Source organism: Macrobrachium nipponense, chromosome 6 (assembly GCF_015104395.2).
Source record: "Macrobrachium nipponense isolate FS-2020 chromosome 6, ASM1510439v2, whole genome shotgun sequence".
Classification (NCBI taxonomy): Eukaryota; Metazoa; Arthropoda; class Malacostraca; order Decapoda; family Palaemonidae; genus Macrobrachium; species Macrobrachium nipponense.
In genome coordinates, this window is record NC_061108.1 from 20,680,266 (window position 1) to 20,705,103 (window position 24,838).

Here is a 24,838-nt window from a genome sequence, read left to right on the forward strand (position 1 = left end):
GAACAGAACTCAAAGCTGCTACGTCCATCCACTAAGAGACTATAGAAAATACCCAAGGTGAGACCCTTATAGCTCCATATGTACACTGAAGGAAGGAAGGAAGGACTGAGGGTAATGAAGAAACTGACAAGTTGGACATTTTTCTCAGCAAAGGAACCATCGCCAATAATCTACTGAAGATTTGAATAGATAATACTCTTGACCTGAACCCCTTATTAGTGCAACACTTTCTTTAATACAACTAAATACAACCCAAAAATGTGTAAATTTAGATGGTAGTCTGCAGTGAAAAACATAGAGAGGAATTCCAAACTGGTACTGGGCCTTTATCCTATTCCAGCCTTTGGGATGACTAAGGCAACTGAAGAATTTTAAGAAGCCACCTGAACCTCCTAAATATCCTGCTTCTCCTCCAGCAACCTGACTTAATTATCAAAGCCATAGAATGGCAAATAATTTGTTGTAGGATGCCAATGACATGGAGTAGCTGGTAATTTCCTCGTGAGAGCACTCTCAATTAAGGCTTTACCATAAGTCTCTATGCATTATCCAGAGCAATACCCCTCCTTGGATAGGAAAGTAAGCACTGAAACCTAAATGACTAAGTTTTTTTTTCCTGCTAAATTAGGTTTGCGTAATCATATTTCTTAGTACCGAGACAGAGTATTCTTTACCACCAGTCCCAGATGGGTTGCGGTTTCCTGTGCTGAGCTGGAGCTAATTTGGTTACCTTACACTGGTTCTGTTTCTGCTAGTTTCATAGATTCAGTATTATTTCTCCATGTAAATATTAATCTTGCAAACTAGACACGAGAGAATTCATCTGCTGAATATTAGGAGACCACTTTAGTATTAAAGAAAAAAAAAGCTAGTGCTCTCAATGAATCTTGATATGTGAGTGAAAGGTAATGCTCCATCACTTGAACTGCACACTAATCATAGTTCTCACTATCCAGAGGTCAACAATGTTTTCAGTCTTCAACACACCTAATGGCAGAAGCCTGGTTAGTGTTTTGTCTTCCTGCTCCAGCTAATCACAGATCTAATGACCTTGTAAGAGTTAAGTCTTGAGGGATGCCTTCCATTTTAGTCAGATTTTGCCAAAGAAAGTTGGTGGACAACCTCCATACAAAATTGCAACTTTTGTGAAAAAAAATCAGTAATATTTAAATAAGCTATAACTCCAAAGATAATAAAAAGAACTTTGTTAGGAAGTTCAGTAAAATACGGACAACCTGACTCGGCACTAAGTCTTCATGTTGAAGCTGTTAAAACGTCACATACACTACAAAATGAGCACTAAGTCTACATCAGATTACTTTTACTGCAGCAGAGAAGCATATGTAGAATGCAAATAGACAAACAAAGCACTTCCACACCACAAAGAATGAAAAAGAAGACTTTCCTGAAATCCAAACCAATTCTTTTTGGGGTTTCCTCAAAACCTCTGAGTATGTGATGACAGAATGGTGTCTGAATATGTGCTGGCATATACACACAAATGCTGCTCATCCAACAGTGTTCCAGTTCATTATGTCAGTACTTCACATCAGAAATATGCTGCTGATTATCTAAAGCCAGATATTCATTCTATTGTTTCTCCTCATGGCAGGAGACTCTTTTGAGTCTAGCTTCATCCCAACAGTTCCAAATACCACAGGCACAAACCGGGGAATATCATTTTACCGTCAAAAGGAATGCATTACCAGTAAAGTAATTAAAGTCTTCACAGCTTTTGCAATACCCCCGTCAAAGCACTGCATATAAAAGGTTCTTTGAAATAGGCTTTGGTGCCAACTGAAATTGTTTCTTTTTTTTTTTTGTTTAATGAGGTCTCTTCTTGAGTTGTTAGAATTTTTTAACTAGCCAAACAGATTTTTCTCTCAAATAGAATGCTCTATTCAAATTTATTCCTGCAGGCACTCTGGATACCTGGAGAGAACTCAACAAGAAAGTGACAGATCGATACCTGGAAGGAACTCACCAAGGTGACAGATGGTGACTCCACTTGAAAAGATGGCAAGATGTTAAGGTGATGAGGTATCATTAGTGGTAGTGCTATAAATACATTTACAAATGAAAAGCCAATTCACTGTCAGTTCCATGCAAGATGTTAAACTAAAAGAAAACCTTATTGTAGAAATGTATACATATAATGAAAGTAGCAGCAACACAACCAGTCACTCCTTTACAGGCTTATTCAATCCCAGAAAAGGTGCTAGTGCTGGTTTCTGTTCCAGAATTAGCTATCAGACAACACAAGAAATCCAGTGTCAATATACACTCTAATATAGGAGAAACTCCAATAGTAATGGCCTACAAGAGAAATTAGGCAGTAACAGCACAATGAAAATACAAGAAAGAAAGAAAACTAAATTAACACCTCCAAACACAGATGATCCAGAATCTTTCCTTGTATTATGTAGACATACAGGAAGATGCCATGATAGTAACATCTATCACAGTTTAGTTGGTAACATTCAGTAGTTTCAAAGAATTAAACTGAATATAGAGTTGAGGCCAAAGGCCAAGCACTGGGACCTATGAGGCCATTCAGTACTGAAAAGGAACTTGAAAGCAAGTAGGTTTGAAAAGTTAACTTTGCAACTGCACTATAATTGTTAGGAGAGGGTGGATAGCAAGATGAAAAATAATATAAAAGGAGGTACAGTACAAATTAGTGGTGACAATCAATTAAGATAGAAAGTTTAGAGTCTAGACATAACCACCTTCAATATAATGTTTTCCAAGGTCTAATTAGAGTATACTAATAATTTATCAGTCATTAAACACAAATTCCTGCAGATATTTTTATGAACCATGGTGAAACAATACTTCTATAACAAGTTTCCACATAACATGTTCCTGTAACTGAGAAGGTAAAAAAAAAAATTAAAAAGTATTAGTACCTACCAGAATAAATAAATAAAAAAAATAACTAAATACAAAGTAGTTAACAGCAAGTACATTCAACCACTGAAGTATGGGGCCTAACCATAGCATTACTGTGCTGTGCTAGTACCTGCCAAACCACATGAGCAACAAAATCTAACTATTTCCTGTAGGGGGGTAGTGCTGTCAGTGCACTTAACAAGGTGCACTGTAAGCATTGCTAAAGGTTCTTTGCAGCATCCATTCAGTCTCTACCTGCAACCCTTTTCATTCCTACTGTAAGTCTATTCAAATCTCTCTTCCATTTTACTCTCCCACCTCTCCTAACAATGGTTTCTAGTGCAACTACAAGGTTTTCCTCCTATTATACCTTTCAAACCTACCTATGCTCAAATTTCTTTCCAGCGCTGAATGACCTCATAGGTCCCAGCCCTTGACCTTTGGCCTAAACTCTCTATATTCCATTCCTAACACTATACTGAAGAAGATTATTTCAGAGTATACTGGGAAATAAAGTAACTTGAGAAATGGCTTTGATGTTCACCTAAATCAGACTTGCCCATGCCCACTTAATATAAATTCAAATGAGGGCATTTCAATTTTCAGGCAAAATTGCAGTACCTAACACCAGCATGGTATCATTAATACTGCACACATAAAGATCAAGGAGCTTAACTCTGAACAAATATCCTTAAAAACTCAGACATTTTTTTGGTATCTGTTAATTTTACAAATACTTCACGCCATCACTCCATAAAGTATTTCTGCTGACGTAAGCTACGATGAGCATAAGTAATGACAAGTAAATGAATAAAAACATTAAAGTACTACCATCTCAGATTTACACTATATTTGATTAGAAAATTATATGATAATCTAAAAGCCTCCAAAATCTATGTAAATGGGAAGAGATTGATACCATAGTGAAGAAACAGCTTATACAAACAGTGTCACCACAGAGTACAGCTGAAAGATGACTGTTAAAAGTGAGCAGGGTGCCACTACCAAGAAGAGAACATACTCTTACTACTTTTAATAGATTGTAATGGATAATTTCAAATTTATAGTTGTCTTTTTTCCATAATGGAAAAATACTTAAAACGAGAAACTATGTCAATTGGAGACCTAGTTAAGTTACTTTTAAAGTGATACTCTACTATGCAACGGCAAACTTTATGCTCACAAAGTTTTTGCACTTGGAACAAATGTGATTTGCACATATCCAAGCAACACAAATTTTCATATAAAAATTCTGGATAATAACTAATCCCCCAATATTGTCAAATGCAAAAGAAAAGACACCAGATATTCTGTTACTACACCTGAATGGGAAGTAGTGTAAATCCTGGTGGAGAGGATGTCGTGAAGTGCGAGTACCTGGATCTGGTGGTTTGTTAATCAGCATGGTGTGCATAGCCATGATGTTGGGACCAGTAAAACATTCAACATAGTCTAGAACCTGTTAAATGGGATTCTGTTCAGGATCATATTCTTTCCAAATATATCACAAGGATTAATTGGTAATGCCTTAAACTTACCTTCCTTCATTCCAACTATGTACAAGTCCAATGGCTTTGTTATTTACAATTTTCAAGTTAATGCTTTGCATGTTGTTCCAATAAATCATATAAGTTTAAGGCATCCATTATTATCCAGCACTTTATTATGTGGAACTTTGAGATTTTGAAGTAGTACATCCCCAACAGAACACTAGTCATTCTTTTATTTTTATGGTTCAAAGATCCATAGTAGTATATAAAGTAACTATGTATATATGCATTTATAATTATAACAGTAACTTCTGCATTTTTTCCACTGTGCCTCTTCCACTGTATATACAATACATATACTTACTATATATGTATATTTAATTATAACATATGTACAACTGTGGAGCTTTTTAACAACATTTTTGAAATATGTACATTCTTACAGTATTCTTAAAAACTCTATATGGTGTGTATAGTCACACAGTACTACCTTCAAAATTATGCCACCTAAGAATTCTGATACATTATACTGTTACTTTTACTTATTGAAATAACAATTATTGGGTAGACTACCCTAAACATATTGTGTCATGCATTGTTTCTTCAGCCTAACTACAACCATAAATTTTGTGGCATATTTTCATAACACTTTCTTCTCCATTGCATGAAGGGTACATAAAGAGTTATTTTACTTTTATTTATGTCAGTCACTATTCAAAATTAGCACATTTTTAATAAGTTAACAACTGTAATGCACCCTTAATTAGCGTGTCTTGGTTATGGTAACTGATACTGGCAAACAGTTGTTTCTCGATTAGACTGTCAGTACAGGCAGTAGCTGGTTATCGACAAGGGTTCTGTTCAAATGTCTTTATGATAAGCAAAAATCACTGATAACCATAAATTGGCCATTTTCGGGGCTTCTTGGCACTGATAACCAGTTAATGGCACCTCTGTTAGGTATATATCGGCACTGATAACCGGAAGTAGGTGCATTATCAGTGGTATCTGCCAAAACCAAGATAAGCATAGAAACCCTAGCCTAGTAAATACATATCACACTATACAAAATGTATATGATTACGTAAATCATTTTTCGGATGAAATTTTCACGATCACACGATACAAGAGTTTTAATGACACAAAAGTATATGAGTGTGCAAATTACAGTTCTTTTGTATGCTGTATATTTTTAAGTTTGTGTTTTCCTTGGAAATAAACTGTGCTTGTATATTTATAGAGCAAGCTTCAGTTCCAAAATCCAAAGAAAAATATACAAAGAACATGTGACACCATCCTGACTAAAGAATTAATGGCAGCTGATTCAAAATCATCTCGGTTAATTTAAGAGGTCAGGCTGTAGTTGCTGTACTACCATCATAAGTCTCCTTATCCTTGCTGACCATGGCTTGGACTGCAGCTGTGCCAAAGGTAACTGATTCTGGGCTTTTGTCCACCACTGTTGGTTGTGGGCCTTGTATGGATGACATTCCTCTCCTGTTGACCTGACACCCGAGATGCCTCCATAAACTGAATTGCAGTAAAGTTCCATCCCCCTCCCTATAGTATTTTGAACAGCTGCTGTGAAGGGTAATCTTTTGAACCTGTGAATAGAGGACCAGTGCTGAACCTTCTATCAAGCCTTCTGTTGTTTCAATCATCAAAAGTCATGTACACAATCTACCTGAGGGGTTGCAGTCATGAGTTTGAGTTGTCACTGCAGTAGAGGTAGCTCTTGGTGGTCCTCTTTGACATACTGAAAGTTGCCATGCTACTCTCCCTTTGATTGTGGTTCTAGAAAGGACTACTTTCTTGTTTAATGTTCCTCTTCATCAGATAACTCCCATACTAGCTCTCTCCTGGCAGCTCTTCATTGAAAGCAGTCCTGGCATCCTATTGCTTCTGCATTTTTCCCCAGAAATGTTTCCCATTGTAGAGCTCTATATTGCTCTTCACCAGCTGTGCCCTACTTCAACTCATCCATCAAGTGTGGCTTCTTCCCAGACCCCTTAGCCTGAACCTTTTGGACTCTGGATACACCGCCCAGCATGCCCAGCACTCTTCACTCTTAAGAGGGCTAGATTTAGCTCTGCTGAGTGTAGTGCTGTATTGGTTGAAGACTGATAACCCTGTGTAGGATCTCTTTTCTATAACAATACCACTTTCACGAAGTTCCACAACTGGATCTTTGATATGTTTAAGATTCACAGTGCCTCTTAATCCCTCTGTGAAGCCTCAGCTGCCAACCTAAGGAGTGATGATCAGGAGTCTGCTACCAAGAACTTCAAGCTTCCTTTGGCCAAGTACTTAGTTGCCATCCAGAAAGATCTTATCCTGCAATTGACAGACAATTTGACTGTTCCAGCCATGGTTATGACAGTCCTATGGGTGTACTTCATCACCTTGTGCTATCAGATCAGTGCCTTTTAGTTTTAAAAAAACTTGATTTCTGATATTTGTCGTGGAGAAAATTGCCAAAAATACCACCAACATAATATTTTGCATTGAATTGAATTTAATATAGAACTTAGGCCACAGGCCAAGCACTGGGACCTACGAGGTTATTTCGCGCTGAAAGGGAAACGTTGCAGTTGTACAATAAATCTATTGTTAGGAGTGGGGGAAAGTAAGATGGAATAACAAGAATATGAAAGGAGGTACAGTGAAAGGAACAAAGGGGTCGCAACTAGAGGCCAAAGGCATGCTGCAAAAACCCTTAATGCCTACAGTACCGCATGAGGTGCACTAACAGCACCATCCCCGCAGCCATATTGCTACAGTGCACCACATGAGGTGCACTGACAGTACTATCTCCCTACAGGGATAATATCTTGTAAGAAAAATGTAAGTACTACAGTGGACCTCCCCGTATTCGTGGGGGATGGGTACCACACAAACACACACACACACCAGTGGATAGCTACAATCTGCAAATACTTAAAACCCTTATAAAAATGATTGGTACTGGCTATTTCGATAGTTAAAAAAAAACTAAAAAAATAATTATACCTGCATATTTTAATAGTTTTATCACAAAAAAGTGCTTTTAGTTACAAAAATTATATGAAAATACGATATATAATTTGTGAATATCTCTAAGTGAAAAATGACGTCAATAGGTGAATTTTCTGTGAATAATGAATACATACGTTCCATGGAAAAACCCACAAATAAGAGAGTCCGTAAATTGTGTGTCCGCGAATAGCGGGGTCGACTGGATCTACTGGGTGCTTCTAAATTAGACCCGCCCCCCCTCCACAGAAGAAATGGAAAGTTATGATGAAGTTCTTTGCTATAGCCTATCTCCAAGTACATTATCCTAAGTTTCTATTAAGCTATTTTTCATTATACATTTCTTGTATTTTCATATTGAGTGATAGAGTTAGATACAGCCATGGCTAATGACTTGGAGGAAATCAGATGGATTGACCGAATCCAGGCTATAACCTTCAGAGAGGACAGGGATGCTGGCACATCCTTCATTTCACGTTCCTGGATAGCTAAATATGTATATTAAGAGATGAATCCTTTGTTTAAAGAAACTGGACCAAAAATCCATAACTGTCATCGCAAAAAGAGTGAGAATCTTTGAAGGCCTGAAGTTCTTTCTCAGGAGTCATAAGACATCATAGCTAATGCAGTGGTTAGACCAAGAAAGTCCCTATATAAGTTGGCGCTTGAACTAGAAACAAAAAGGGGAAAGAGGAGAACTTATAGTGCTGTATATTGCTAGTTGAAAAAATCTGGTATCAAGCCATTCCAAGTTATCAGCAAGCCCAAAATCACTCAGCAACAGAGAAGACCGTGCACGGTTTTGTGGTTCATTTCTTAGCGATTGGGATGAAGCTAACTTTCTCCATGTTGCCGCATCAGATGAATTCTTCATATACACAGTCAGGAGGCCAAATCATAAAAATGGCATCATTTGGGCTCCAAAGCTGGATGATATCAGCGATGACATGCACTATCGCCAAGTTGTGAAATTTCCTGAATGTTTGGGAATTTTTCTGTTTCACAGCCAAATGGTTAATGTGGATCATCAAAGAAAAAGGACAGTCATGGAATGGCGAATACTTCAGAGAAACTGTGCTTACTGGTGGAGTATTTCCTTTCCTCAAAGATCCTGAAAATGTGTTATCTGTTGAAGTCGTCACATTTTTGCATGATAAGGCACCATATTTCAAGGCTCTTCAGACACAGAGCTGCTTCGAAACAGTGGTATCGATTTCTTCTCGTCAAGTGAATTTCCAGGTAGCTCCCCTGACCTTAATGTGTGTGAAAACATGGATAGGATCTTAAAGGATCGTGTTGAAGCGCACACAGGGAACTATGATGGTATACCAACCCTCGATGACCTGCGAAGAGAGGTGACCGAAGTGCTCAGGGAAATGGAGTTAGTCTCAGCTTTTTTGCTATTTGCTGAAATCACGCCCCTCAAGAATGCAGGCTGTGGTACAGGCAAATGGAGGCCGCACAAAATATTAAATACTCAAGAGAGAAACTTAAATAAATACATACCGGTTCTGAATTACTTTTGTTTTTGTCCATATCAATTTTAGTTTATGCTGTAAAATGGGGGGAGGCTCTAATTTCGAAACACCCTGTATGCTGTTATGTGACATTCAGGTCAAATGTGTCAGTTTTACGGCCTTGAACATAGTGGCGTACTATGTAATTTATTGTTCTAAAACACTTAACTGGCCAGAGGCATACTATGTAATTTATTGTTCTAAAACACTGAACTTCACAGTATTTCTGTACTATGGTCTAAAGGGTCTTGGAGTTTTTGATCCTTTGTGTACTGAACCAATTTTTTTAAATTATCTTGGCTTCTACTCACCTACAGTTTTAAAATCTTATAAACTGTATTTATAATTTGACTTTATATCCTCATCATTGCCATTTTCTTTTTTCATATTTAGACATGCTATTCTTTGGAAGTTTATTCAATAAATGACTTACTGGCTTATATACTCTATGCACCTTATAACAATGAGAAACAATTATAGCACTAACCAGTGATCACGGCAATAGGCACTATTTGCCTGAATGTAATTTCTGATTGGTTGGATGCTGTAGCTGAAGAGGAGTCCATTTCTTTTTCTCTCTTTTTCTCTAAGTGGTCGTTTTGCATTAATAAGCCACAAGTTTGCTCTATGCACAAGAAAATTCACACACCTATTAATTACTCAAGAGTATACTACCAGTAACAACCCGTTACTGTTTTTCATCTGGGCTTTACAGTAAGAGTGAAAGCTGCTTGAAAGCTTGGAATGCCTCACCTGTCTGCTCTTTATTTTGTCACAGATGATGTTGATAATAAAAGGGAAATAAAAGATTACTAGGCTGCGTAGTTCATGCACATAACCTTGGGATTCAAATAACTAATTCAACGTTAGTTACAAAACCTGCAATGAATATACTATTGGGTAAATGATATATACCTGAGGTAACAAGCAGTGCTCAGAGAGAACCTCATCCCAAACAAAGTCCTGAAGTTTGTTGACAACACGTTCAGCTGCTACGTTTTTTTTGTCCTTCAATGCTATATCCTTCATCTTCGTCATGCCTGCAGTATCAACACGACCTTCTACAAGGTCAAGGAACCTGTCTCTGTAAGATAAAGTATTTTCTATATCTCACCAAATTCTCAAGAGTTAAATAATCGAAGGTCAGCATACTACCATATATTTTAAAGATAAAAATAACATTTATCCGTACCCTTAACAGAGTAAATGTATATTTATTATGATTACATTACAATGATTCTAGCATGGAAAATGCATCACTTATAAACAGTTGTTAGGAAGGTGGGGAGCAAAGTTGATATCATGAAACTATAAACATGGAATGGACATGCGCGAAATCGCCATGTGCCGCATGCCACCTTTACAAAGGGTGGAGAGAGCCGTGTTATGGTGCCAGTGAAGGAGAAACGTAATGACACTAAAAAAAGGCAGTCAGTGCTTTGCCATTAACTGTACAAACTACAAAAACAGATTCTCTAAACAACATGGCAACTCTTTTTACAAGTAAATTCAGTTTTTACATGCTTTTTAGTCACTATCGCATGATTATGAGCATTTACTTTGATTTACGCTATTATCATGTAGCCAGGCTCCAGTCAGGCATTGCAGGGTAGAAGCATTTGCCAGAAATGCAATAAACTTGTTCTCTTCAAGGGGCAGTAATATTTAGTGTTACGAGTTCAGCTTCTGTATATTTAGCATAAAATTTCTACAAATTCTGTAACTCAGTGGTAAGCCAGCCTGTATCACTATGCCCACCGCGCCATATTGGAGTGTAATCTGTTTAATTTTCCATGACAATATCTTGTCATCTATGACATTTGTTGCATTATGTTAAAGTAAATTTAATAGTACAAATTATTCAATCTAGTAATTTCTGTTTACATGATAATACATTTGAAATAGATCTATTATTAGTATTAACAATAAGACTGACATTAATAAGTGATCTGTAAAAATAAATTATTTATATCAACAAGTGTGTTTCTTTCTGTAATAATGACTGATGTAAGTAAGCATTAAGAATAAGTCATCATAATTACAATTTAAGTCCATTGTGTCATGGTGATGGGGTTAATACTACTAGGTGACACAGACTGGATAGCAAGGTGGGTTCACTGGAAAATGCTTTCAAGAGCTTTTAATCAATGATAAATTTATTAAAATTTATATTAAAAAATTTGGAGCAGTAGAGTAAAAAAGCAAACCCAGGTAAAATGCATATCTGGATATCTTTACTTAAAACACTGCAGCACTATATTTTTTTACATGCTTGATTATATGCATTTAAAAGGGATTCTCAAGAGCTTTCCAATAGGCCTATATTTATCAAAATCAGTGGGAAATTAAGGACAATAGAGTGAAAAAAGCAACTGCAAGACTATGCTTTAATAGCGTCATCTCCACCTTTTCCTCTTAGCACCGCACAGTGACAATCAGCGTCATATATATGTGCAAGTCCATTCCTTGTTTATAGTTCCATGATTGATACATACTAAGTAAGTAGTTCATTATGTGGTTGTAAGGAGGGTCAAGGAATATCTGTAAATGTGTTGTACTCGCCTTGATAGCACATCACTTCTCTCCCACATGCGCAGAGTTAATTTTGGCATTTTTTATATTCAAGAAGAAAGTATGTAAAGAAAAAGCCACATCCAATATGCTTATCTGACAGTAATTTAGAAAAATGCACACACCACTATCCCATATTTTTTTAAGAGTTGTGAACTAATAATATAAACAGTCATATTACTAGACTTCCATAGAGGTTGGTTGAAGGATTTGTGAGAAGTTAAGAGGGAACAGATAAAAAAAAGTAAAAGACAGACAGCAATGCAACTGGGGCCTGAAGTAATACTGAAGAAAATCCTTAGAACCATTTTGTTTGCTATGCAATACATATTGTAAGAGGTACCCATATGCACAGTGCAATCTTCTGAATGTCATCGCAAACTGTCTTGATAGTCAGCATCTGCTGTATGAGCATGGTGCTACAAAAATTGTGATGAAAACAATAACAATCTTTCAGGAATTCATTTGGAGACAAATGCTGTAGCAATGGGTTTACAGAATTATAATGCAATGGAGAAGACTTCATACTCATATTGAATAAAGCATTTATCCTGTATGTTTCCAGTAAGCAGTTTGCTTGATCACCTAAAGCAATGAAAAAATTAAAAGCCAAAATTAGTTATTTATTCAGTAGAAAGAAAGAAATGGGAAATGTTCACTCCAGTATGGTAGAGTAATTAATCAGAAGCCTGCTTTTTAGTTAATACTGCCAGAATTTGGTTGTTGCTTTTTAGTTAATGCTGCCAAAATTTGGTTCTATCAAAATCACAATCTTATATATGCTATTGGTTCATGCCCCAATTATTCCCAATTTCACAAGTCTGTTGTCTGTCACACAGAAAATAGTCTTGCCATTACATGTCCCATCTGGATCCTCAAGTATGTCAGTACTTTCTTGCTTTTTGTTTTTAGCACAATCAGCGTCATTGTCGTTTCTTGGATCCTAGGCTTTCTTAGGTATAGCAATTTGCAAGAAACTGTTTGATCACCTTGAGAATTTAGCACTTTTCAGGGTTTGCTGTAATTCTGGTTTATGATTTAAGTCTTTATTTTCTCTCTTTCATTTGTCATAGCTATTGTAAAGGTTTTTAAGCTGAAGTGATGCTACCGAGTAGATTTTTGTACAGTAGTTAGTATTCAGCGAGTTATTCTCACTAAACACAATCATTTGCTATAGTGTTTAATGTACTATATTGAAGGGTAATGTTTTTCTTCTTTACATTGTTTTTTTTCCGAGGATGTTATGTAATTTAAATTATAGGTTTTATTTTAGAATTTTGTTTTGGCCTTTAGTATCCTAAAATTGATACTGGTTTAATTATCTGCACATAAGCTATACTGGTATCAATTGTATTTTTTCACATGCTACTTAGGTATTTGATTAGTGTATTAATGACATCTGTTTTTGCCTGCAGTTGTACCTAATTTTAGTTTATTTCATTAATTCACTGGAACTTATTAGTTTTATTACCACTACTGTCAGTGTTTATTAATTTAGCGAATTCTTGACTTTCCACACATTAACTGCTGTGCTTTGCTAGTTTTGAGATTTCATGTGTGGTCTTTTTTCATTGCCCCAGCTTACCTGTCAAGACCCTCTGAATAAGCTGGGTAATTCATTCCTGTCATTGAAGTATCAACCATGACCTTCCCTTTCTTCTCATATGCTGTTGAAGTCTTATGTTCACCATTTTTTTCAAGCAAGAGGTTTGTTCACACAGTCATTCTGCAAAAATGTGCAGTGTAAGACGGTCAAGTAGTGCTGCTCCCTGAGCTTCAGAGTCTTCAGTCTACAGTCAGCAGCGTACTCATCGTTGGTTATGGTGAATTGGGTGCCAGACTTTGGATGATGTCTCATCCTCTTATTGACTTACTTCTACTCGGCCTCTGTTACCTGCTCTGTAGCTGTAAACCACTGAATATTGGTAATCACTTATATTTGGCTCAACTGAAAGAGCTTAAGTTCTCAAGCTTGAACATCTGATTATTGTCCTGGCATATCCTAAGTAACAACTACTGTACTAATGATGGACTAAATACAAGCCATAACCATTTCTTGTGATGTTCTCTAGTTGTGGCTTAATGACTTTCTGCTAACTCACCACTGTAGGCTGTGATTGCCTTCTCTTAACATCAATGCTTGTCACTGTACAGGTGGATCCATCTTAAGGAATCTTAAAGGATCAGCTTTCTTCACACAGATCTACCTCATCAGCAGTATCAACATTACTGCTCAAGATGTTTCTCCAACAATGACCATGACCACTCATGATTGAGAAAGAATGGTACTGGGAGACTTACCCAGCCATCAAACAAAGAGACACTGTCAACCAACTCTTTTGAGAGGATATTTTTGAGCCTCAGCCAAGACCTCTCACTTCTCGCTTATCTTTCTAATAGGGACAACTCTTCATCAGCACTTCAGCTTCATCCACGAAGAGGAGGACATATTTTGAATCATTGCCAGATTTAAGCTTTTTGCATACTTGGATGAATAAAAACTGGACTAACAAGATAAAGTGCAAGATTTTTTGTTTGAATGGACTTCAAAATCCAAATAAGAAACCCTCAGCCATCCAATGTAAAACTAGCTCAGCACATGTAATTCTACTAAGCACAGACAATGCTACAAAGTTTATTCAGTCTGGCCATGGCAACTTCTGTCTTGGACATTGCTGCTGCTGATGTTTTAGTAGCCATAAATGGCCCAGTTGATAGTATTAGTTCACAACTCTTAGAAATAAAAAAATATGGTATAATGGTTTGTGCATTTTTCTCAATTACTGTTAGATAAGCATATCAGGCAGCATTTTTTTTACATACCTTCTTCTTGAATATAAAAAATGCCAAATTAAGTGCCTCCTGTTTCTTTTAAGATTTTCACTCTACTGATTGACAAAAAGCTGCCTTTTGTAACCTAAATAAATCATCCAAAACTGTATACAGGCAGTCCCCGGGTTACGACGGGGGTTCTGTCCTTGAGACGCGTTGTAAGCCGAAAATCGTTGTAAGCCGGAACATTGTTAAAAATCCTAAGAAAACCTTATTTTTAATGCTTTGGGTGCATTGAAAACTATATAAACTGCGCTCATATTGCATTTTACATAAAAAACCTTCAAATATTGATTATTTTGCATTTTTGGTGTCATATTTTTTCTGCCAGATGAGCGTTGTAGGCATTGTAACCCTGGAACATGCGTCGTAACCCTGGAAATAATTTCTGATGAATATAATTGAGAAGTGCCTTGACCTCGGAACGTCGTAAGCCGAACCTGTCGTAACCCAGGGACTGCCTACCTGATAATCATGAAAAATACCTTTAAATATCAGGAGGTTGACAAATTTTTCTATCAAGTGCCTCAGCCCTCCTAAAAACTACCGAGTTAATGTTAGGGTAAAAAGAGTTACTTGAAAATGCTTACCTCCATTTATCAATAAGAACATGTGGTACCAAATTGGGGATAACCAGGAATCCATTTTCTTCATAAAAGGCACGCTGGGCGTAGGTCAAACGAGGATTATCAAGAGTATACTGAAATTCAGTAACCTGTGGCTGCACACTCAGTCCTGCTGCAACAGGGCTTAATGACTAGGATATTGTTAAGGAAAACATTGTAATAGGAATCATTAACAAGTCAAGTAGAGAAAAGTTGAATACAAAATTAATACATATAAAGCTTTTAAAATTTGCAAGGTTAATTTTAGACAAGGTTTTTTAATGCACCACATAAGAAATGAGAATAAAATACAGCTGGAAATATCAATAATTCAATCATTTAATTCTAGGTCAAGCTTATTCTTACTTTCAAAATAGTTCATATTCTGTATCTGAATATGGAGAGAATAAATTCAGCAGATCATGGCCGACACTTAATTTAAAAATGAGTAATCCCTACAATGTTAATTCCACTAGAAGTGTTATTTTTAAAATACAACTGACAGAATCTTTCGAATAGTGTGGCATTAAATATTGCAAAAAATAATACCTTGATCAAAATCACATTTCCTTATACGTGTGCTCGATTTCTAAGAGTTAGGTCCTGAAAACACAGTTGTATTTACAAGGAAGGATTAACATTAGATTCAGTCATTCTCCTTGTATACATTATATTGGAGAAATATGGTTTGTATGTATATATTTTTGCAACCGAGAGTGGGCAATTAATAAAATAATGAAAATAAATGCTATTGCCTACTGAACTGAGATTCAAAGTTTTGTTCAATGTCATACATCTTGGGCATAACTATACATTAAACCAAGAACCTGACTTTCAAGCATTTTTCAATCCAGACAGTGATAATCCTGACAATAATATCTAATTGTAACAACTCTGAAATGTAATAAAAACTCAGCAAAATTTTTATCACTTAATAATTTTTTCTTGAAAAAGCTGCAAAAGTTTGGGTCATTTAATACTACCTAAACTTTAAAGTCACAGTTAACTAGAAGACTGAACTTATTATTGTTAATAAGGCTTCATCTGCAAATATCCTTATCCTAATTACACCTAAAAATCTGTTACATCATTCAAACACTACCTGACTATCTTACAGCCTTCTGTATTCTTGCCATTACAAAGGGTGAGCCAACCACCACTTACGGGTTACTGCCCACAGCATACTATAAATGTATCCCTTCAGCTACACCTGAACGGCCTTGTACTTCTTATCCCTTACCTTTAGTCATTTCTCCTATAGCCTAATGTCCACAACTTTTTACCTTCTTTTACTTTCAATTCTCACTTTGGAATAAAATTCAGAGCTCTATTAGTCTTGCACTGAGACTCAATGGCTTTGTTTAATTATAATAGTATTTATTCCCGACACAAAAATTAACAAGTGATGCCAGAAAATACTTAGTGTAACAACCTGAAGTTCATATCCACATCCAACAAGCTTTTTATCAAAACATGAGATAATTCTAGATCAGATGTAGTATATTCTGCATACTGTATGTCTAATTATTAAATGTATTCTACATATTGTATGACTAATTACAGTATCTTTTTGTTGAGCTGTCAATAAATATATAGATATCACTGATGCTACTTACAATTTGTGGAACCTCACACTCAGGACCAGCCATAAGTTACAATGACATGGACTGTGAATACTATTTAACATCTAGTAAAAAAACATTATATTATATTCAAAATATACAAATTTAGAACAAATATAATGATTTTAAGCAGTGCAATTACCAGATAATTTTGGGAAATTATTATATTCAAAATATACAAATTTAGAACAAATATAATGATTTTAAGTAGTGCAATTACCAGATAATTTTGGGAAATCAAGCATTATACAGAAACTCTGAACACTGTAGGAAATGCCTGGATATATATGCATAATCTATACAGCTGAATTATTATAAATAAACTTTGCACACTGGATAACAAAAAGGGGAAGAACCAGTGTAAAAATAAAATATTGAAAAACTGGCAAAACAAGAATAGCAAGTGTCAATGTAATCTGAAATAGCAAGGCCTTGGTCTTTAAGCATATAATCAATCATACTTATTTTCAATACACCATTCTCCGCACAACACTAAATTATTACTACACTTACAGCAAAATATGTTATTGTTATTATACAATTTAGTTTGTTCATACTTACCTGGCAGATATATATATAGCTGTATTTTCTGAAGTCCGACAGAATTTCAAAACTCGCGGCACACGCAGTGGGCGGCCAGGTGGTAGTACCCATTCCCGCCGCTGGGAGGCGGATATCAGGAACCATTCCCATTTTTCTATTCATATTTATTAATGCCACTGTCTCCTGAGGGGAGGAGGGCGGGCCAATTTAATTTATATACTGCCAGGTAAAGTATGAACAAACTTAATTGTATAATAACAATAACATTTTGTTCATGCCACTTACCTGACAGATATATATATAGCTGAATCCCACCTTCGGATGGTGGGAAGAGACAGAATAGGATTTTTTAGGAAACTTAAATTAAGTAGATGATATACATCTTGGTTCCTCACCTGTTTGCAAAGTAGACTATGTGTATTACTGTCACTTAAGGCTGCTTTGCTTAAATCAGAGTTGCCAGCCAGGTGGAGACCTGTAGTGCTGGTGCGCTCTGGATGATCTGTCAACGGGTACGAGACCTCAACGTGACAAGACCATCGAGGCCATACATATGAGGGCAACGAAGCAACTGACCACCACCTGACCAACTATTCAAAAAACCCCTTAAAACTAACTAAAGGATGGAGATCTTCACATAAGACTCACCACAACCTAAAAACACAACAACAAAACTAACCTAATCCTAACTAAGGGATAGGGAAAGAGCTACTTCCGGACCCCAAGACTGTGTCCGCAGAAACGTATGGCCCCAGTGAATTACAATCGTCATAAATCGTTCTCACATCCCTTAGGTTAATGTGGAGGCGAAGACCTGAGTTGCTCTCCAAAAGGTGCAATCAAGAATGTCCTGATTGAAATGTTCTTTTGGAAGGCAAGAGAGGTAGCGACAGCTCGAACTTCGTGAGCTTTCACTCGTAAGAGGCTCAAATCAGTCTTCTGGAAAGATGAAAACGTTGAGCCTCCTTAATGACGTCCCTTAGAAAGAAAGCAACAGCATTCTTCGATAAAGGTAACTCTGGTCTCTTCACAGAGCACAGAGATTACCTGAGGGACCTCTTACCTCTTTGTTCTATGTACATAGAACTTGAGAGCCCTGACCGGGCACAGGACTCTCTCTGGTCTTGGCCACCAGACTTGACATACCTTGATCTCGGGAAAGTTTTTCGGCCAAGGATTCGAAGGATTTTTCATTCTTCGCCAAGAAAGTTGGGTTCAACGAACAGACAGCATTGTCTCCTTTGAATCCCATTAAATTTACTAAACGCTTGAATCTCACTAACTCTCTTAGCCGTCGCAAGAGAAGTTAGGAAAAGGGCCTTCCTTGTCAAGTTTCGAAGAGACGCTGCCTGAAGCGGTTCGAAAGGACTTGACATAAGGAACTTAGAACCACGTCAAGGTTCCATGACGGAGGTCTCATTTGAGGAATCTTCGAAGTCTCGAAAGATTTTAAAAGGTCATGAATGTCCTTGTTGTCAGAAAGGTCAAGGCCTCTGTGCCTAAAAACCGCTGACAAACATGCTTTTATATCCCTTGATGGTAGGGACCGCTAGTTTCTGCACATTTCTGAAAAGAAAGAGCAAAAAGAAACTCAGCTATTCTGGTTCAACAGAGGTAGTGGCGAAGGAAGAGGAAACTCCCTCCTTTTTACACCATTGTCCCACCCCCCTGAAGGAAGCCCACTTCGATTGGTAAACAGCTCTTGTGGAAGCACGTCTTGCATTTGTTGCGATTGCTCTCGCAGCTGCTTTTCGAAAAACCTCTCGGTCTCCGGCCAACTTTTCGATAGTCTGAACGCAGTCAGACTCAGAGCGGAGATTTTGGTTGAACCTTTCGAAGTGAGGCTGTTTGAGTAGATCTTTCCTCATGGCAATGTCCTTGGGAAAGTCTACAAGGAAAGACATGACCCTCTGTGAACCATTCTCTCGCTGGCCACATCGGAGCGATCAGGGTCAACCTCGTCCCTTCTGAGGCCGCAAACTTCCTCATGACTTCCCCCAAAATCTTGAATGGTGGGAAGGCGTACAGGTCTAGACCCGTCCAATTCCAAAGCAACGCGTCTACCGCGATCGCTTCTGGATCCAGGACCGGGGAGCAATAAAGAGGAAGTCTCTTGGTCCTTGAACGTCGCGAATAAGTCGACCAGAGGGCGTCCCCACAACGTCCAAAGGTCTCGACACACGTCCTTGTTCAAGGGTCCATTCCGTCGGTAGGATTTGTTCCCGACGACTGAGAAGATCTGCCCTGACGTTTTGCACTCCTGCAATGAACCTCATCAGGATTGTCACATTTCTTCTCTTTCTTTCCCACAGCAGAATCTCTCTCGCCAGGGAAAAACAAAGTTTCTGGAGTGTGTTCCTCCCTGATTTCTCAATTAATAAATGCGAGTGCTGTGGTATTGTCTGAGTTTACCTGAACAATCTTGTTTTTCTTCAAACTCCTTTCGAAGAACTGCAGGGACAGAAATATTGCTGCCAGTTCTTTGACATTTATATGCCAGGCTACCTGTTCCCCTCTCCAGGAGCCTGACACTTCCTTCCCTCCTAGTGTTGCTCCCCAGCCCGTGATGGAAGCGTCGGAGAACAACACTAGGGTCGGGGCTCAGAAGACTTAGGGACACGCCCTCCTGAAGCTTCTGAGGGCCTTCCAACCACCATCTTAGATGGTTCTTTATCGGAAGCGATATTCTCAATATGGAATTGAGATCGTCCCCCTTGGCCTTTCACTCGTCCGCAAGGAAAAATTGGAGAGGCCTGAGGTGCAGTCTTCCCAAGGAAACAAACCTTTCTAGCGAGGAAATGGTTCCCAGCAAACTCATCCATTCCTCGCCGAGCAAGTCTCTTTCCCTAGGAAGGCTGAGATCTTTTCTAAGCCTAGCCGCTGACGTTCCTGGGACGGAAACGCTCGAAAAGCCACTGAATCCATCTGAATCCCCAGATACACGATGGACTGTGTTGGGGTCAGATGCGACTTTTCGAGGTTGACCAGAAGTCCCAGGGACTTTTGCTAGGGCTAAAGTGAACTGCAAGTCCTTCAGACACTTCTCTCTCGACGACGCTCTGATCAGCCAGTCGTCGAGGTACAGGGAAACTCTATCCCCGAAGAGTGTAGCCACCTCGCCACGTTCTTCATGACTACAGTGAACACCATTGAGCCGTGGTCAGGCCGAAACACATAGCTCTGAACTGCCACTTTTTTTCTTTTTTTTCTAAGACAAAACCTTAGATACTTTTTCTTGAAAGAGGGTGGATCGGGATGTGAAAGTACGCGTCCTGCAAGTCTAAGGACACATCCAGTTCGCCCCGGTCTCAGGCTCCAGAACAGAAGAGTGACGTCTCCATCGTGAATTTGGTCTTTTCCACGAAAAGATTGAGCCTGCTTACATCTAGAACTGGACGCCAACCTGACGACTGCTTCGGTACTAGGAAAATCCTGTTGTAAAAACCTGGAGACCCCAGGTCCGCGACTTGTTCCACCGCTCTTTTCTCGATCATTTGTTGTTGAAGGATGATCGAATAATACTTGCTTTCTTCTCTCCCTGATAGGAATGGAGAAAGGTCTCTGGGAGTCGTAGAAAGAGGAGGAAGATCTAAAAAGGGATCTTGTACCCCTGCTCCACGATCTTGAGGGACCAAGAGTCCGTGTCCCTCTCTCCACGCTCCCGCAAAAAAACTTCAGTCTGGCTCCGACTGGTGTCTGAAGGACATGCTTCTCACTTGGAAGGCTTTTGACTTAAAGGAAGCTCTTCCTCGTGAAAAACCCTCTCCCTCGAGGAGCTGCTCTCGAGGGGGGGAGCCCCACCCCCAGAAAGGGCTTAACCTTCTTAGGCGGTCGAAACCACAGCTGAAGAGGTTGAAGGTACTGTCCGAACGTCTTGTAGACTGGCTAAAAGGTCCTGCGTTGCTTTCTCCCCTCTTGCAAACTGTTAGTCAGGTCCTTTACTAAAGTCTGGGGGAAGAGATGGTTCGAAAGAGGAGAAAACAGCAAATCCGCTTTGCTTTCTGAGCTGGAGTTACTGAACGAGCTGTGAAATTGCACAGCAAAGCTCTCTTCTTCAATAAGGCCGTTCCAAAATGAGAGACGATCTCCTCCGAACCATCCCTGACGGCTTTGTCCCATACATGCTAACACGCTGGACAGCTCCCCCAGACTGAGAGATTCTGGGCTTCTCGCTTGCAGATCCAGAACTCCCAAGCACCAGTCAGGAAGTTGAACACTTCAAGAGTCCGGAGCAGACCCTTCAAATGATGGTCCGTCTCCGTAGAGGTCCAGGTCACTTTAGCAGAGGATAAAAGAGACCTCCTCTGCGAATCCACCAAGCTGGAGAAATCTCCTTGAGCTGAAGAAGGGATACGAACTCCTACTTCTTCTTTGGTTCTATACCAAATGCCCCCTTTTCCGCTGAGTCTAGCTGGAGGCAAAGCGAAAGTCGTCTTGCCTTGATCTCTCCTTCGTACCATCCAATCTTGGAGTTTCTTAAACCGCACGTTTAAAGTGGAGAGCGAAGTTTTTCATCTCAACAAACTCCGGGGTTTTACCAGTCTTAGATGATGAAAACTGCGAAGGAGGAGACTTGGGGAGCTGCAGGCTGAAACTTGTCTTCGAAAGAAGAACGCAACAGCCGCACGAAGAAAATTTATAGTCCGATATTGAAGGGGCCGCAGAAGGTTCCTCTTCAACCGAGTCAGCCGAACTACTCAGCTCTCCTTCTTCTCTACACGGAAGCGGAGACCGCCTGTCCGGAGAGGGCGTACTAATGTCGGGTCTTGACTTAATCAAAGGACCCCTATCCTTACTAGATGAAGCCTTATTTCGGCTGTCTTCTTTATGACGCCTTACCACTTGAAGCAGGTAAAAGCGTCCTGACGAGGACGAGCGTCCTTAGCGACACCCGAGCAGCCTCACTTGCCAGAGAAGCGTCCTTACGTTTCTTAAACGAAAGGGAAGACATTTCAGCTGGAATACGTGCCTGTGCGCGCAAACTAGCGTCTTGGGGTACGACTTCTTGGTCAAAAGGAGTCCCCGAAAAGCGTCTTGAAAAGCGCCCTGAACGTCCTGGCGAGCGTCCTGCCAAGCGTCCTGCCGAGCGTCCTGGCGAGCGTCCTGCCGAGCGTCCTGGCGAGCGTCCTGGCGAGCGTCCTGGCGAGCGTCCTGGCGAGCGTCCTGCCTAGCGTCCTGCCGAGCGTCCTGACAAGCGTCCTGCCGAACGTCCTGCCGAACGTCCTGCCGAACGTCCTGCCAAGCGTCCTGCCTAGCGTCCTGCCTAGCGTCCTGACAAGCGTCCTGACAAGCGTCCTGACAAGCGTCCTGACAAGCGTCCTGTCGAACGTCGTGCTGAGCGTCCTCCTCAAAAGCGTCTTGACGCAACGTCCTTCTAGAGGACGAACGAGATCGGCGAATCGCCGAAGGAGAAGCGATCGGCGAACGAGACGAAGTAGGAGAGGGAGAAGGAGACTGCTTCGTCCTCTTGACGGGCAGTCTAAGGTCCTTCCTCCGCTTAGGCTCGACTGCTGCTGGGCGAGTCCTCTGAGCCATAAGCGTCGATAGCTGGTCCTGAAGGGACAAAAGAATGTTCTTCGTTGGAGAAGAACGAAACAGAGGAAGCAGGACTGATCCTGCGAGAACGACGTGGGGCGAGGGGACGCCTCCTTCCTTCTCACAGGTACAGCTACCTGCTTCTCAGGGAGACGCGCCTGTGCACGCAACCCAGCGTCCTCATCGGAGGAGATCTTACCCCTTTTCTGAGGCGGAAAAGCGTCATACGCATCCTCCGACGAAAGCGGGGCGATACAGGACGTGAAGCGTACCTCAACACGAAACGTCCTTTTCAGGGAGGACGAGAGTCTCTCCGAGCGCTCCACCCCTTGCGCGGGGAGGACGATGCGGACGGAGAAAAGCACTCTTTTTCAGGACGACTGCGCTCGTGCGCGCTCCTTGGCAGCCTGGGACTTAGCCACAAGGCCTGCCGAAGGGACGCCAGATCGGTGGGGAGCCCCCGTAACCCTCTTGCGGCTTCGACATACCCTCTCCCTGAGTCTTGGGAGTCTGATAGAGTCTAGGCCTAGAGGCATTATGGGGCCGATCTGACGCCCCCTCCACAACACTAGGGGCACGATCACACACTTGCACCGAGCCAGTTTCCAAGGCTTTCACTTTGGTCTCCAGAGTGCGTAGAGACTCCAAAATAAGAGAGAGAGCATTAGCTTCTCCCGACACAGATCAGAGCCCGAAGGCAACACAGGTTTAGGGGTTGCAAACTCTACAGGTGTTAATAGGCAGGAGAGATGTTGCCTTACCTTTGGTAGAACCACTCCTGGAGGAAAGACCTCCTGATCCTATCGCGCTCCAATTTTAAGGCGATAGGACTCATATACTCTCAAATCATCATCGGTCAAATCTCTCACATTCATTGCACCGATTATCCACCAAACAATTATGCCCCCTACAACTCATACACACTGTGTGGGGGTCTACCGATGCTTTCGGTAGCCTCACCTTACAATCAGACCTCACACACACTCTGAAACTCACAGCACTTGATCCAGACATATCGTTTATAGAAAAGCCAATCCAAAATAAAAAAACGGTCCACTATCGCGCATGCCAATTCAACAATCCAATTCAATACCAAAAAACCATCATTATACTTAAAAGCGAGTCAAATCCAAAAAATCCTGAGCAGAGGTCTGTAAACAGTTGTTTACCGACCGGCGACAGAAAAAATATGAATAGAAAATGGGAATGGTTCCTGATATCCGCCTCCCAGCGGCGGAATGGGTACTACCCCCACCTGGCCGCCCACTGCGTGTGCCGCGAGTTTTTTGAAATTCTGTCGGACTTCAGAAAATACAGCTATATATATATCTGTCAGGTAAGTGGCATGAACAAAACTAAGATTCATGCTCTCGCACAAGTCTCAAACCTAACAGAAATGCAAACGCAAAATGAGCAAACTTATACGAACTTGACATTTCTGACCAAGTAACAAGAACATACCTAATATGAATGTTTGATACAGTAACAGAAATCAAACAAAGGAATAACACTTCTAGCTGATAAGCAAGGGACTTGACCAACAGGCAGTAGTTTACCATCTATCAAAGTCAGATCTAAATGATCTTTTCACATGCTATCAGTAGTTGATAAGATGCAAGTAAAATATCAGGGTTGTACAAATGTAGGACCACAAATGATACAAATTGTATCTCAGAAAAAAAAATCCTATACTACTAGTGTTTTTTTTTAATGCATACAAGTGAGGTTTATTCAAAGTCCTTATAAAAAAGATGATGAGACCCAAGTAAAGTGCTACTGATGATGGCATTTGATACCAAATTCCTGTGAACACTTGGCTTAAAAGGATACAAAAGCATGATGGTCCCTTTGATTTATATGGCCAAAGATGACCTTCATGCGCGCCTGCGCCATGGTTAATTCTAGTTAAGTGATTCAAGTCCCAGGTCACAAGTTTTCTGGAAAAAAAAAATGATCAGAATGTTAATCTTTATATTGTAAAGAACTTTGTGAAAAAAAATTTCAATGTTAGGAAAGGCTCCGTTTTTCCTTCGTCCATTGCTGCCGTTGCCTCTCCTCTCCTGTTACAGATATCATGCAACCCATATGAACGAAAAGTAATGTAAGCAGATGACAGAATGTATGCACAAGCACAACTACTGGTGAGAAGGTCTAGCAGATTGGCTGTGAGAAACAAACAGAAGAGATGCAGTCACCTAGCTGGGCAATGGATCATTTTT

At 39.8% G+C, this 24,838-nt stretch overlaps 2 protein-coding genes across 2 annotated transcripts in view; one reads left to right on the top strand and one right to left on the bottom strand.

Moving 5' to 3' along the window:
* Positions 1-24,556, bottom strand: part of LOC135216391 (phytanoyl-CoA dioxygenase, peroxisomal-like) — a gene marked incomplete at its 5' end in the record, with an annotated part of 48,202 nt that extends 23,646 nt beyond the window's left edge. Inside the window, 4 exon segments of the mRNA XM_064251669.1 lie at positions 4,215-4,351; positions 9,827-9,995; positions 14,905-15,071; positions 24,450-24,556. Coding sequence (XP_064107739.1) covers positions 4,215-4,351; positions 9,827-9,995; positions 14,905-15,071; positions 24,450-24,512 — 536 coding nt within the window.
* The window catches only part of LOC135216390 (sodium/hydrogen exchanger 9B2-like), a gene marked incomplete in the record, with an annotated part of 345,785 nt that overhangs the window by 275,776 nt on the left and 45,171 nt on the right, over positions 1-24,838 (top strand).